The sequence below is a fragment of the Gopherus evgoodei genome, chromosome 3 (genome assembly GCF_007399415.2).
Source record: "Gopherus evgoodei ecotype Sinaloan lineage chromosome 3, rGopEvg1_v1.p, whole genome shotgun sequence".
Lineage (NCBI taxonomy): Eukaryota > Metazoa > Chordata > Testudines > Testudinidae > Gopherus > Gopherus evgoodei.
The window spans coordinates 186,275,298-186,291,768 of NC_044324.1; the positions used below are offsets into that span (position 1 = coordinate 186,275,298).

General features: G+C 40.2%; 1 protein-coding gene across 1 annotated transcript in view; it reads right to left on the bottom strand.

Annotated features, from left to right (window-relative positions):
- Positions 1–16,471, bottom strand: part of THADA (THADA armadillo repeat containing) — a 334,882-nt gene that overhangs the window by 53,619 nt on the left and 264,792 nt on the right. Inside the window, 3 exon segments of the mRNA XM_030557656.1 lie at positions 820–892; positions 8,672–8,793; positions 9,296–9,708. Coding sequence (XP_030413516.1) covers positions 820–892; positions 8,672–8,793; positions 9,296–9,708 — 608 coding nt within the window.

Sequence of the window (16,471 nt, forward strand, 5' to 3'; positions counted from 1 at the left end):
CATTAATATCTCCAGTAACATTGTTCTTTATATACAGTATTAATGGATTTGCAAATTACCAATTCAAAATGGAAGTAAATCTTCAGGGTTAATAATGTGTATTTGTATAGTCTACAGTTTACAAATTTATAATATTTATAAGGGCAGATAACATTATGAGGACTTATTACCCCTCTCTAGTATTTTAAACACTAATCTTAAAAGGCAATTAAATCTGTATCTCTGTACATAGCTTCACCTGCTGTTCCTACAATGTGACTCAAGGTTTTAGTATACAGCAGGTGATACTGCATATGCTGGGGATGGAAAGGGCAGCAGTCAAAGCTTTGCATTTCCTTTTTTCCCTACGTCTGAGTCTCAATATTCATTTCCCAGAAATACAATACACTTGAGCTACGTGGATTATTACTGGATTCATATTATGGATATGCATGTTAATTATTTTTTTCTCTCCAAGGCAGAGTGACTATCAATGAGGACAATAAATTGACCTTAAAAGGTGAAATCAGAAGTCAGATGCACATTGAATCCATTAGCACTTAAAAGATGTGTTTTATATACTCAAATTCAACTTACTGAGAGACTGAAATATTAAAATGATGCTGATATGGCTTCCAGTTCATAATGTGGCAGTGTGTACAGAGGGAGAGACACACTAACATAACAAAGAACAACTAACACTACAGGTACAATTAAACCAAAAGGGTGTTAAAGGGATTTCTCTCCAAGAAAAACCATTCAAGCCTTCTATCACAATAAAACAAAATAACAAAACATTAAAAAGCAATATGCTTGGGATTGAGAAACAAATCTCTTTACCTCTTGGCAATTCTGTACAAGATGGGTGACCAACTTTGAGGCTAATTTGAGAGCAATACTTTGAATTTTAATGCTGTAAAAATAAGTTAAAGAACACATCATAAAAATACAGTACATTTTACCATCGCCTCACATCTAAAAACACTTGGTAATCACCACTGGCAGCAAATATTAAAATACCTTCTCACTTGCCTAACACATTATACACCGTTAGCTGCAGCCAGATTGAAACCCAACACAATCTAATCTGTTATGAATGTTCAGCACCTGAACACACATCCAGATGAGAAATAACATTTGTTTTTTTTGGTTTAGTCATGAGGATTTGTGTTTCATGAATATAAACCTCCCTGTATCATGACACGTCAGGTATTCGTCATGTTCAAATAGGGTTTTTAAAGGTTAGATTACAAACTGAGCACACAATGGTCTTTACAATTCTCAGTTTTTGCTGCATTTAAAGTTTATATGCAAATGGACATAAACTGTTCTTTTAACTTCCCTAGAATCAATTTTCTTCCTATTTAGCCACTTCCTTTAGAGTATACATAACACACACATATGCAGATCCCAAGTCAACATACAAAGACAGTAGTATTCTTTCATGCTCTTTCTAGTGATAAATGAAGCACAGACCTTTAAAGTTTTGTCTACGTCAACAGTTTTCTTCAAGAGTCCTATCATTGCTCTTCCACCATTTCTAGCGCTGGTGGAAGTGCTGATGTAGTTCAACTGCGTGAATTTTACCCACTAAGTCCTCTAATATGGTTAGATGGCACCATAGTTGAAATGCTGGCAGTGAGTCTTGACAATTGCTTTCACTATTGATTGCATTGGTAGAGTTGCCACAGTGAGAGTAGAATGATGGAAATTTAAGGGGAAAAAAGTTAGTGTAGGCATAAATGGAGGTTACTTACCTGTAACTGGGAGTTCTGTGAGATATGTAGTCCCCATCTGTATTCCACATGTGGCTTCACATGTCCGCCATGCACCCAAGTCCGGAAGTTCTAATAAGAAGTGTCCATTGGCCTGCACATGCACAGTAGATCTCCTTGTCCCAACCAAGGGCACAAGAGGCAGTGTGGGCCGATGCCTCTCCGATTCCTCTTCTGACCAAGAATCCAATAGGATCCAAAGGAGAAGGGATGGAGGGCAGATAGGGGAATACTGATAGGGACCACACATCTCAAAGAACTTCCAGTTACAAGTAAGTAACCTCCATTTCTTCTTCAAGTGCTGGTCCCTATGTGTATTCCACATGTGGGTGACTGACAAGCAGTGCTCAGACTGGAGTAAGAGGTGGGGGGAAGTTGGCAGCAAAGATGTTTGCAGTACTGCAGTTCCCACTGCTGAATCCTGGAGCACCATCCACATGTTCGCAAGACATTATACGCCAGTTCAGGCCTCTGCTGTGGATATTGCTTGACCTCATGATCTTTCTTCTATGGCAAGAAAAAGTCTTGGTGATTTTCTTATAGGTTTAGTCCTTTGCAGATAGAATGCCAGGGCACGTCGGAGATTGAGGAAAAGAAGTTTCTTCTCTTTAGCAAAAGTGTGGAGTTTTCGATAAGGGATAGATAATTGGATATTCTAGTTGACATGGAATTCAGAAATAACCTTGGAGAGGAACCTAGGATGGAGATGAAGGGATACCTTTTCCCTGTGAAAAAACATCTATAAAGAGTCTGCCATGAGAGCTCCCAATTCACTCATCCCTCCTTGCTGAAGTGATAGCAACTAAAAATTGTTGTATTATGCAGTGTGTTGTGGACGTCAGTCCCAAGATAATAGAGAGACAAGATGGGTGAGGTAATATCTTTTATTGGATCAACTGATGTTGGTGAGAGAGAAAAGCTTCTGAGCCACACAGCGCTCTTCTTCAGGTCTGGGAAAGGTACTCACAGCATCTGACCTATTAGTACTCATCCTCAAAGAAAACTTGCACAACTCTTTCAAAAGACAAACTTGGGAGACTCATAGACTCATAGACTCTAGGACTGGAAGGGACCTCGAGAGGTCATCGAGTCCAGTCCCCTGCCCTCATGGCAGGACCAAATACTGTCTAGACCATCCCTGATAGACATTTATCTAACCTACTCTTAAATATCTCCAGCGATGGAGATTCCACAACTTCCCTAGGCAATCTATTCCAGTGTTTAACTACCCTGACAGTTAGGAACTTTTTCCTAATGTCCAACCTAAATCTCCCTTGCTGCAGTTTAAGTCCATTGCTTCTTGTTCTACCATTGGAGGCCAAGGTGAACAAGTTTTCTCCCTCCTCCTGATGACACCCTTTTAGATACCTGAAAACTGCTGTCAGGTCCCCTCTCAGTCTTCTCTTTTCCAAACTAAACAAATCCAATTCCTTCAGCCTTCCTTCATAGGTCATGTTCTCAAGACCTTTAATCATTCTTGTTGCTCTTCTCTGGACCCTCTCCAATTTCTCCACATCTTTCTTGAAATGCGGTGCCCAGAACTGGACACAATACTCCAGTTGAGGCCTAACCAGCGCAGAGTAAAGCGGAAGAATGACTTCTCGTGTCTTGTTTACAACACACCTGTTAATGCATCCCAGAATCATGTTTGCTTTTTTTGCAACAGTATCACACTGTTCACTCATATTAAGCTTGTGGTCCACTATGACCCCTAGATCTCTTTCTGCCATACTCCTTCCTAGACAGTCTCTTCCCATTCTGTATGTATGAAACTGATTGTTCCTTCCTAAGTGGAGCACTTTGCATTTATCTTTATTGAACTTCATCCTGTTTACCTCAGACCATTTCTCCAATTTGTCCAGATCATTTTGAATTTTGACCCTGTCCTCCAGAGCAGTTGCAATCCCTCCCAGTTTGGTATCGTCCGCAAACTTAATAAGCGTACTTTCTATGCCAACATCTAAATCGTTGATGAAGATATTGAACAGAACCGGTCCCAGAACAGACCCCTGCGGAACCCCACTTGTTATACCTTTCCAGCAGGATTGGGAGCCATTAACAACTACTCTCTGAGTACGGTTATCCAGCCAGTTATGCACCCACCTTATAGTAGCCCCATCTAAATTGTACTTTCCTAGCTTATCTATAAGAATATCATGCGAAACTGTATCAAATGCCTTACTAAAGTCTAGGTATATCACATCCACCGCTTCTCCCTTATCCACAAGGCTCGTTATCCTATCAAAGAACGCTATCAGATTAGTTTGACATGATTTGTTCTTTACAAATCCATGCTGGCTATTCCCTATCACCTTACCACCTTCCAAGTGTTTGCAGATGATTTCTTTGATTACCTGCTCCATTATCTTCCCTGGCACAGAAGTTAAACTAACTGGTCTGTAGTTTCCTGGGTTGTTTTTATTTCCCTTTTTATAGATGGGCACTATATTTGCCCCCTTCCAGTCTTCTGGAATCTCCCCCGTCTCCCATGATTTCCCAAAGATAATAGCTAGAGGCTCAGATACCTCCTCTATTAACTCCTTGAGTATTCTAGGATGCATTTCATCAGGCCCTGGTGACTTGCAGGCATCTAACTTTTCTAAGTGATTTTTTACTTGCTCTTTCCTTATTTTCTCTTCTAAACCTACCCTCTTCCCTCTTACATTCCCTCTTACATACCCTCTTACATTCATTACTCTGCTAGACACTAAACATCATGAATTGAACAGAGACATTGGATTTTTGGCTTATTACAACAATCTTTAACCCACTAACTCACTCTTTTTGTCCAAGGGCTGTAGGGTGTTAATGGGTCACTCTACCTTGAATGTTCCCTTATAATATGTGCTAAGTGCTTCTGCTAAACAATCTGTTCCACATTACATTTTGCTGTGATGCTGAGAGTAGCTTTCCCAGACCTGAAAAAGAGCTCTGTGTGGCTCAAAAGCTTGTCCCTCTCACCAACAGAAGTTAGTCTAATAAAAGATATTACCTCACCCACCTTGTCTCTCTAGCAACTAAAAATGAAACTTTCATGGCCAGGTGAGACATGAAGCAAGTCACCAAGGGTTCAAACAGTGGTCTAGTGAGTGCTGACAGGACAAGATTGAAGTCCCATTGAAATATAGGTTTGACCACTGGTGGAATGGTCCTGATTAGGCCCCTCATGAATCTTACTGTAGCTGGGTGGTGAAAACAGAAAGTCTTCTGGTGCTAATTGCTGCAAGAATGACTTGCAGCTCACTAATGGAAAGGCCTGAGTTTTTAGAAACAGGAGATAACCTAAAACAACTGGAGTACGTGCAGTGCCTGGAGAAGGTTGATTATGTTGCATCCAGGTAGAAAAATGTCTCCATTTAGCTAGGTAGCAGGTCCCAGTTGAATATTTCCTACTTTGTGTAACGATAGCCTGATTAGGTGCCGAACAGGAGCGTTCTATTTCTGATGACAACAGGCTATGAGATGGCGGGAGTCCAGACTGGGATGTCTGATTCTGCCCCCACTTCTGAGTTAGGAGGTCCAGAAAGCAGCAGATTCTACTTGGGGGGAGGAGAATCTGATATTTTCAAGAGTTCTGGGCACCAAAGCTGCTTGGGCCAATTGGGAGCAAGGCAAATGACTCTGGCCCTGTCATACCAGATCTTTCTCAGGACCTTTGGTAATAGGAGAAAGGGAGGAAAGGCATAGTTGAGATTGTTTGTCCATGACAAAGCGTCACCCTGGGAGTTGTGACCCACAGCTCCTCAGGAGCAGTACGAGGGAAGCTTTCTGTTCATTTGGGATGCAAAGAAATCTCATTGAGATGTAGCCCACTGAATATTTCATTCACGACAGAGTCATGAATCTCTCACTTGTGGTCTGCAGAAAAGTGCCTGCTCACGTTATCTGCTTAAGAGTACTGAGCACCTGGGAGGAATGTGGCTACGATAGTGATGCCGTTTTTGATTCACCAGTTCCAAAGCCGAACTGCTTCCAGGCAAAGGGGAAGAGATTTTGCTCATTAGTTTATGCGAAAGATTGTGGTGATGTTGTCTGACAACACTTGGATATGGAGTGAACGTATATGTGGGGGAAAGGCTCTGCAAGCCAGGCAGACTGCCCTCAGTTCTACTATGCTGATGTGCAGTCTGGCCTCCCATGGGTACCTATACCTTGCGCAGTGTGATTGTTCAGGTGAGCACCTCAACCCAGAAGGGAAACATCTGTTACGATGGTGGCAGTGGCAGTGTTGAAGGGAATGCCCATTCTCACGCTCCCCAGGTTTGGCCATCACATGAAGGAGGTGATGACTCTGGCATGAACAGTCATACTAGAGTTGATGTGATCTTTGTCTAATGCGTAGATCAACTGAAATCAGGCATGTAGACATCGTAGATGAAGCCTGATGAATAGCATCACATAAGTGCATGAGGCCATATGGCAAAAAGCGAGGGCCACAATCTGACTGTAGTCCTTGGTCTAATCTGTGCTATCAAGCTGCTCATTAACTGAAACCATTCTGTGGGAAGGAAAACTCTTACAGAAACAAACAGAGACCAGTGTTACTCCAATGAAGTTTATCATCTGTGCGGGTGATAAAACGGACTTTTCTTTGTTTACGCAGATGCCCAGAGCTGCTAGAAGAGTAGAAACTTTGTAGACCTACCAAGAGCCAATCGTTCAGACATGGGAAAACTGTAACTCTGATGTCTCATAATGGGCTCCCACCAAAGAGAAAACCTTTGTAAATACACTGGCTGCTGTTGCTAGCCAAATGGAAGGACTCTGAATAAGACATGTTCTTGGCCCACCATAAACTGCAGGAACCTTCTGTGGGAGGGATAAATGACTGCATGAAAGCATGGATCCTTCATGTTGAGTGCCGCAAACCACATCCTCTCCTGTGAGGAGGGGGATTATCGATGCTGACATAACCATCCTGAATTTCAGCTTTCAAATAAACACGTTTAGTTGATGAAGGTCCAGAATGGGTCTCCATCCTCTGTCTTTTTGGGACATTAGGAAATACGGGGAATAGAACTCTCTCCCTTATATTGAGGTGAGATATGTTCTATTGCCCCTCATTGTAGGAGGAAGTTCATCTCTTGGTAAAGAGTCACCTAGAGAGAGTGGTTCCTGAAGGGGGACCAGGAAAGGGTTTTGTGAGAGCAGAAGGAGAGGAACTCAATGGAGTATTCTTGATGGATAATTTCCAAGAGTCAACTGTCGTGACAAGGAGATCTACTGCGCATGTGCAGGCTAATGGATACTGCTTGTTAGAATATCCGGACTCTGGTGCATGGCACCCATGGAATACACATATGGACCTGCACTCGAAGAAGAACCTAGTCAGGTTCTTCAACAGTTTCATTCAACAGTGGTAGCCATGCAACCTTGGTTTCAGGACATGTATTTAATTTAAGAGCTTTCTGCTTCAATTTCTCTATTTAAACTTTGACAACTTTTAAGCAATCTGCATATCCTGTAGCAAGCTAACAGGATCAGTATAATGAAAATATATAAACAGATGTGAAAAAAATTACAATTCTAAGAAGATATTATGAAATGACAGAGAGAAACAAATAATTACAGTGTTCGCCATTAAAAAGCTAGACTATTCAAGTAATTATTACACAGTGGTATCTGAGTTACCGGTTAACATGCCTATTCCTCTCTCAAGTCCTTTCTGAAACACTGCCTCTAAGAGTCCTAAAGGCTCTTGACTTTGAGACACATTTGCCCCACCCAAATTGGGTAATGTGCCAAAGACAATGCAGCTCAGCTGAATCCCCCATATCTAGACCATACAGTGCATCATGAAAGCATCTTACACGTTCTCAGAAGCTAACGAAAGGAAGAGAGCATCACAGTTTGTACCTACTCGTATGCCTTGTACCTACTCAACTGAAGGTGTGTATTTAAGTAGACCTCTACCCCGATATAACACAGTCCTCGGGAGCCAAAAAATCTTACAGCACTATAGGTGAAACCGTGTTATATCAAACTTGCTTTGATCTGCCAGAGTGCGCAGCGCAGCCCCCCCAGAGCACCGCCTTACTGCGTTATGTCCAAATTCCTGTTATATCGGGTTGCGTTATATCAGGGTAGAGGTGTATAAGAGATTCCAGTTCATTCAGAAAACATCTGAAAGTAGTATCTGCCTGATGGCCAGAATTTACCATTATAACTATACAGATAGATACATAAAACCAGGTGACCAATGTGAAAACACAGCAATAAAACTGAATGCCTTTGGGTTAATCCTTCTCTCTTTTAAAATTTCTTGAAGGCCTATTTTAGGTAATACAGTCATGAGCAATCCTGTCAATTCTTGCAATTCCAGTAAAAATCTTAAATCACCAGTATAGTTTCTTACAAACAATACTGTTGTAAACTACAGAATTTGATAGTCTCTAGGCAGATCCACAGATGTGAAACCGTAGAATAGAACCTTTTTAATCTACACAAATGAGTGAGAGACCCAGTGTGAATCAGAGTGCATTTAGGAGAAGTAATTGTACGTGACATGGTGTTCACTGATTACTATTTGGGAAGTGTCATATGATATACAGTGGCCTCACTACCTGACAGCTGCAGCATCTTGTTAATTCCCAATTGATTATTATTCACTCATTTATTGAATGTTCGCTTCCTGGTCTGGGACCGCTTTAGATAATTCAGAGCCAGATACACTTATTCAAAAATACAGCACACATGCTCCCTATCTCTCTGTAATAACCACTCACTTCTGTGAAACACCAATTTTGTAAACAGAAAGAAAATCTTTTTTTAATTTTATTTGTAGGTTTGGGGTTTACTGAAGTACTGAATTATTTCCTTCCACATTAAATATTTCTTCAATTCTGAAGAGACTTATTTAAAACTGCAAACAATGTATATTTTAATAGATTGGTAAAATGCAAAGATGGAGACTATACCTGTCAGAGGCACTTATGATATTCATAGCCCAGTTTAAGAACTCTTTTGGATTCATTTTTATAGAATCTTGTGTCCTTGGAAGCACGTTTCTGAGATCCATACAATGAAGAATTTCTAGGACCTGCATGTAGAATCCACAAACAAAATACTGGTAAGTAAAAAAACAGTGACGCCAGCTGTATATTTTTTTCTGTTTTATCAGCAACGAATTTATCACAATTATATTTTAGATGTATCAATCTATATCTAGTAACTGGGTGATGGGCTTCAAAACAATATTGTAGTTTATGTAAAAGATTCACTTCTAACAAATTGTTGACTTAATGTACAGGCACCAAACCACGGTGAAAAAATGCACGTTTCCCAGCAGGACTAGAAAAGTGATAAGGATATAAATATTAGACAGCGGAAGTTTTACTTTTAAGCAAGAAAATGGACTTCCAACTCTCTATTACCAAATCAAAGTAAAATTCCTCAGTAATATTAACAGAAAGAGACCCATGTTATACTGAATATAATACAAAAGAGTCATGCTCAAAAATACAGCAGGAGCACTTTTTGAAAAGAATTAGACACATTTACTGAAAACATTTCAAATCTTGAGAAAAATGAATGGCTCCTACCTTACAAAAACATTCTGGATGCTTTTCTTTCATAGCCATCCTAAGAAGAATCACCTCCAAATCAGAAAGTAAGGACAATGGACCCATCTTTTCCTCTGTAGCCTGCTTAGAATTTACCTGCTTCCACCACAGCAGCACTGCTTCCAACATTGGCAGACGCACTTCGTGAAAGTCAGATTGAAGCAAGTGCACTACCATTGAAGAAGAATTCATCATTTGCTCTGCAACAGGTGAACTACTGTTTGAGAAGTCAGGATCAGCAGCCACTGAGAGCACAGAGATTACAAGTTTGGTGATACTTTGAAGATACTGTGTGAATCCTGGTATCGCAGAGAAGTAGTAGATACCTGTCATCAGCTCAGAAGCTGAGATAACCTTACTTATTTCCTCCCAAAAGCCAAATAACTCTATTCCTGAAATAGAATGTCAATAAATAAATAAATAAAAATATAAATTGATATTATACGTGTATTCTTGACAACTAAAGGATTCTATGTAATTAAAAACCCTGAGGTTTGAAAAAATGGCCATCACATAAATGCAGATGCTAAAGTGAAAATGTTATTTTCCTTCTTTGCTTTGAAGTGATCTGATTTATAAAATTACTGTTACAGATGCCTTGTTATATGTATTTATGTTTTAAGACTAATAATTCAAAAAATAAAAGAAACATTTTTATAAACTGTCATAATATAGTATTAAACTCTCTCAACTGTACAGTATAAACCAATCATATAAATGAGAAAAAGTTTCAAGTTCAAGCGTTTTGGTTCCAAAACTGAAAAAGACCTCATATTTAGAGAGTCGGTGTCTCCAGATTGCTTCAGAGCTGTCCTCAACGGTATTTTAGACATGCAAAATTCCACTTGCCCCCTTGCTCAAGTAAGTAATAATTTTTGTCAGGGATATATAGTATGGTTCATGGTACAACAGGGTGAGCAGATTTTACACCTAGTCAGTAAGCTTTCATTATAACTTTGCAAGGCTGTAGGGACATCATAAGCTTATGGAGTAATTGCCCATAGATTTTGAGGGGAATTATTCTGACACCTCAGAAATGCAAGGCCAAACATCTACCGGGCTTACACTGCATGTTGCAGGAGGATAATGCCATTCCGGTATCTCTCTTCTTTTTCTACACATACCAGACACTTTTTCTGTATTTGGATGATTTCCGGCTTCCCTGTGTATGGTGGGAGACTGGATAATTTGGATCTATTCTTCATGTTTCAAATAATGTATTGGAAACCTTAAAACAGGAACTGCAGGCCCAGTTGGTAATATCTTTGCATATTTGCTTTGCCTTAGGATACCAACAATGCTCCATATTCTCTCCAAAATCATTCTCCACAAAAAGAAATACCTCTTATCTCAATATAGTGAAAATATTCTTGTTTTTATACCTTGGCATGAAGAAATTTTTCCAGTCTTTCATGGAAATATTTATTTTTCTGCTTAATTCTTTTTTTTGGCCAAACTCAAAACTTTTAACTAAACTCATAAACACATTAATTACCAAAGTAAATGTCTGTCTCTGTTATTAAAATACCAAACAAACAAAAACATTCTGCATAGTCCGAGTGATCAGCTGCTGCAAGAGGGAACAGGAACCACCCATGGCTGACTAAGCAGTGATGTTTGCAAGCAGCAAAGGGAGTTTTGTTGAGTCCTCCTTAACCCGGACGGTGGCAGATGCAACAAGGAGCCTCAAGAATGAAGGAGGAAGTACAAACAAGGTGCAAATGAGGTGACCCTCAGTACTTGACTGGGATGAGAAGGAACTGCCCCTCTCCCATAAGATATAAACATGGTTCCCATCATTGTAATATCTGAATACCTCAGAATCTTTTAATGTATTTACTATATATGGGGAAAACAGATACTACTTCACCCAAGGACATCTGATTTCTAAATGAAAAACACAAATTCTATAAAATATCTTGGGGAGGCTCCATGAAGTCATGGATATATTAACATCTCCCACAGCAATGCTGGTAGGTATTTTCCTCTCACTTGTGATCTACTCATATCTAGCCAGTCAGGAAGTGAAGAATCCTTTATTCATTTGAAATTGCAGAGGGAAATAAGGATGGCAGAATGGAATTACCAGAGCTAGTCAACATGATTAGAACTGGTTAGGACCCTGGATTTACAACTGAAATGAAACACATCAGCTCCAGCAGCACACTATCCCCTACCATCACTGCATCAGTATCAACTTGGAAGGAAGAATAGCACCTGCTGAATCACCAGTAGCACTTCCTGAAGCATTCAGGTGTTCCTTGGATAGCTCCCATTCAAGTCATTTTCAAGTCACTTCCTGCTTTGTTTATAAGATCATACAGATTTAAAGCTCAGGATTAAAGCTCAAGGTGGTGTGGCAATAAAGACAGAAAGAATGATTACAGTTTGAATACTGAGAGCTCAAAAATAGTACACTTTTACTCCACCCTGACCTATGAGGCCTTCCAAAACTGCCCTAGTCACACTGCTCTTCTGCCTATGCCTTAGTCCAATCTTGCCTATGGGTGTATCCAAACCTCAATGAGAGTGACCAACGCCTGAGGACTCCAGTGAAACCCAGCAGAGCCTGCGTGATGGTATTTTGAACATCAGCATTGTCTACCGTTAGGTGGAGCTTGGCTTGTGAGTAGATTTTAGGAGTACCTTTTTTGAATTAATTCAAACTCTGTCTTCTTGATTTGAGTATCACTGCGTGTCTCACTGAAAGATGCAGTGGACTCTAAGCATGCTTCAGACTTACGTGTTCTTACTGGTTTTATTCCTTACACAAAAGATATAGGGGAACAGGAGCTCAGAGAACAGTAACATCATTGTCTATCTATATCTACAGTTACTGAGGCACAGACAAGGCTAGAACTCCAGAGATTTATTCTTCCCCTTTGGAATCAGTCTAGGGATTGAATATTTCCATGGATGACCCATTGTCTGCTGTGTTGGACCATTAGAAATATCACAAGTCCCCTAGTTACACCAAGCCCCAGAGTCTTGACAATAGATGCAAGTATTCTGGGTAGAGAAGCAAACTCAGGGAAGATGTTCAAGGACCAAAAATCTACGCAGCATAAATTCCTTGGAAGAGATAAATGACATAATCTAATTGGGACAAATTATGCTATTTGCATACATCATCCATCAAGGATGGGAAACAAATTCAAGTCTAAATGTAGAAACAACTCAGACACTTTCCTGGGCAGACCGTCCCCTTGCCTCCCCCACCTGGAACATAGTAAGGGATCTCTGAGATGGGAGACTGGCTAATTAGCCAATCGTTTAACAACTTAGTAGTCACAGATATTCCAGTCTATATCATAGCTGGGAATGGATGCCCTACCTCACTCCTGGTCAACTATGCCTTTCCTTCACCACCACTGCTGAGAGTAGAAGGAAAGAGGAATGTGGAACTGCCCTCAGTTTTAGCAGGTCCAAACATGGTGCTCTCCTTAGTCAGTTCTGAAACACTACCACAGGAGGGTTCCCACAGCCACAACAGCAGCAAAGAGTATCTTGGTGGTAGTTGCACCCAAAAGTGGCAAGACTGGGGCTAGCTACCTGGTCTACTCTGAATGTGGATGCAGGACCTGGTGGCTTCTCTTCTCTCTACTGAAGGCCGGCTGCAGGCTCAGGCAGCCCTCATGGTATTGCTTATGTGATGGTCACATTTTCAAGTTTTTCTTTACAACCATAAGGACAACAAACATTTTTTATAAATGAAAGCTTAGATCCTAACATCACATGACCCGGGGCCCTAGTCACACTGCTCTTCTGCCTATGCCTTAGTCCAGTCTTGCCTATGGGTGTATCCAAACCTCAATGAGAGTGACCAACGCCTGAGGACTCCAGTGAAACCCAGCAGAGCTTGCATGATGATATTTTGAACATCAGCACTGTCTACTGTTAGGTGGAGCTTGGCTTGTGAGTAGATTTTAGAAGTACCTTTTTTGAATTAATTCAAACTCTGTTTATAACTAAAATAAGAGAACATTTTAGTTCCACTAGTCCTATCTAAAAGCCTATGGTGATGTCTTCACTGTACAGTAAACTCAAATTTTATATGCTTGAGTTAACTCCTCTTGAGTTAGCCTACCTCGAATGAGAGCAGCCACACTGTAAAATACCACTCCAGAGGTACAGTGATTGGATCAGCAGCTGATAAATTGTGCTAACATGAGCTGTAACCTGTACCCCCTGCACCACCACACGAGTTCAGAATGTATATATATTGATGGAACTCAAGTTAGAGGCAAGACTCGAGTTATAACTCATGTTAACTCTGCAGTGAAGACAAGCCTTATGCACGTTGAAATTAATGTTTAAAACTTAGCGTATTGTACTTTAATACAGATACTTTTGTTGCTCTATCTAGTCTCCTGTCTGATTTTTTTCACCTTTTGGAAGAAGCTGTCTATCTACTCCCAAACAATAATCTCCTATGATAACTTCATGTTCAAAGTTCACACACACAAAATGTGACCAGGCCCCCTCGGAGGCCCAGAGAGGCCTGGGCCACTTCCAGCTTTTGAGGTCCTAGCCATAATAAAAATAAAAAATGACGACACATGATCTTATCTTGTGCCATCAGAACTGATATCTTTTTATTAATCTTTATGAACATTTTAACTCTTTAATATGACAAAATCTATATCAGTTAACAAAAAAATGTCTTTTACCAAATCACATCTCTTATTCGCTTAAATTTGCATCTCTAAACTGAGAGAGTGTGTCACATTTTGGTCTGATAGGGATGCACATAAAAACAAGTAGTGAAATTTATCAAATGCCAAAAAATTAACCAATGTCTAAATTTGAGGCCCCCTTTGAGCTTGAGGCCCAGGCCAAATGGCCCTCCTGGCCCCCCCTCTGATTGACCCTGAATGTGACTTCTCTGTTCAACAACCAGAAGTGTTTCCACTTACTCTCACCTATCCCCTGGGGGGTGGAGAGCTATTTTCTACCCTTCTCCACTCCTACCTCCTAACTAGACAAAGGATAGGCACCTGCACTCTTACATTTTCTCTCCATGTTCGCCCCAGAATCCTCTCCTCCACCTTCTCCAATATTAACTGGTCTCCCACATATCCTTTCAGAGTCTCCAATCCATCACATTCTCCCTCTTATGCCACATTCCCCTGCAGCCCCCTCAAGTCTTCTCATTGCCCCCCCCAATTCCCTGCAACTGCCCTGAGTCTGTCTCCTATCCCCACTTCTCTGAGCCCACTCAGTCTGCCTCCTGCCCCCTCACTTTCCATTGCACCCTCCTCAGTCTGCCTCCTGTTCCAACACATATTTCCTTGTACTCTTCCCTTGTTCTGCCTCTTGCTTTTTACACACTCGTGATTCCTCACAGTTCCCCGTCCAATTCCCTAACACTACCCTGACTAGCATTCTCCTGTCCTCTGACCCTCACATGGTGACTAAGATGTCACCACTGTCCCTCATGGCAGCTGGTGTCAGCCCTATTTGCAGCAGTGGGAGATGGCAATCATTTTTGCTGGGAGCAGCCTTTCGTTCATTTGCAAAGGTGAGATAGACATGGTGGCCACCTTGTTGGAAGGCGACATGTGGCTTCAGTCATGTTGACAATAATGAGGGATGCTGGCCATTTTGGATGAGGGAAAAACTTCATAAGATTGAAGGCAGAAATCAGCAATTCACAAGAATCTTTATTAAAAAATCTGAATATTGTGAGACTTGTGATAAAACTGCAAGAGCTGGCATCAATAGTGCCCCCCTTTCTGATGCTTTGTCCCTCAGTTCTCTATGTGTAAAATGGGACTAAATATTTCCTTTCCTCATTAGGCTGTTTAGTAATGTTTGTGAGGTGCAATGATTAATGATGATGAGGCCCATGAATACCTAATTAGGCAAGTAGCCAGGTGAGACAGATTTTTCAAATTCTATGTGTATGCAGGGAAAAATCATCTTTTTGCCTAGAATACCAATCTTTTCCAGGACAAGGAGCTAACTTTATTAAACCAGAATATTGGGTAATCCAACCAAATTTCATGTTGATTTGCCTAACTGAAAGTCAGTGGGAGTAAAGTATCTAAAAGTCTGCACATTCTAAAAACATGTTTTAAATCTTTAGTCAAAAGAATGGCATTGACCATGTACCACATTAAATGCATCCGCACCCACAGTTTAGATAATTTATGACATAATGAACAGATGAAAATTGTTTTCAATTTGTCCAGATGGAATTTGTTAAATTTAACCTAATTAGACCAAATAATCAAAGCAGGCATTTGTAAGCCGCTAGTGGTCCCTCTCCCTCCACCCCCCGTTATAATTGTTTGGTCACATTTCTTAGAGATTTAGGTAAAGAAAGTTAAAATCTCATTAAAATAACTGACCTTATACTTATTCTTGTCACATTAATTATTCAAGTTGTAAGGAGTATAAAGTACTTTTAACTATTTTTCCTGGATTTTACCATTATTAATTTTTAAGTTAGCCTTTGGGAAAGCTTACTTTACTTAGCGTTTAGCTTCCTTTTAAGAGCAAGTTGTGTAAAATGAAAACAATCACATTCTCAGCCTTAGAATTATATATAATATCTACAAGTTTATCATTGAGACAAACTGTTTTGGAGATTCCAGCTTCATATTCACAAACTAGTTACTGTAAAATGTTTGGAGTTTTGATAATATATGGAAGCTAAAAAACGTTTATTACATTTGGCAGAAACTCAGGACAAGTACTATGCGTTCTAATTAGCAAAGAAAACCACAAATATATTTGACAAAGATAACACCACTGTAAAATATTTGTTCTAAGGATAGCATGGCCATGTGGCGTAAAACAAAAATAAAATGCCAGACAAATTTACTGATTGCGTTTTTTGTGTCTCACACATTCCAGATGCACTATGTTCTTGCAGTTGTACCTACTGACAAATATGAGCCCTTAAAGATACCTAAAAATAAGACAGATCTGTCCATTTTATTAGCTTATTTACTGCAGTGCATCATGGGACTGAGAATGCTAATTGGATACCAATCTGCACAATGCTTGTGAAACCTACAACACTTGATATAAGGAATAAAATGCTAAAAGTTGGCATGCAAGTCAGAATAGTTTTTCAATTTCAATAAAATGACTTTACCCGGATTACTGACCTGCTACGTTTTGGCATCAAAAGGAGTTGTCAACATA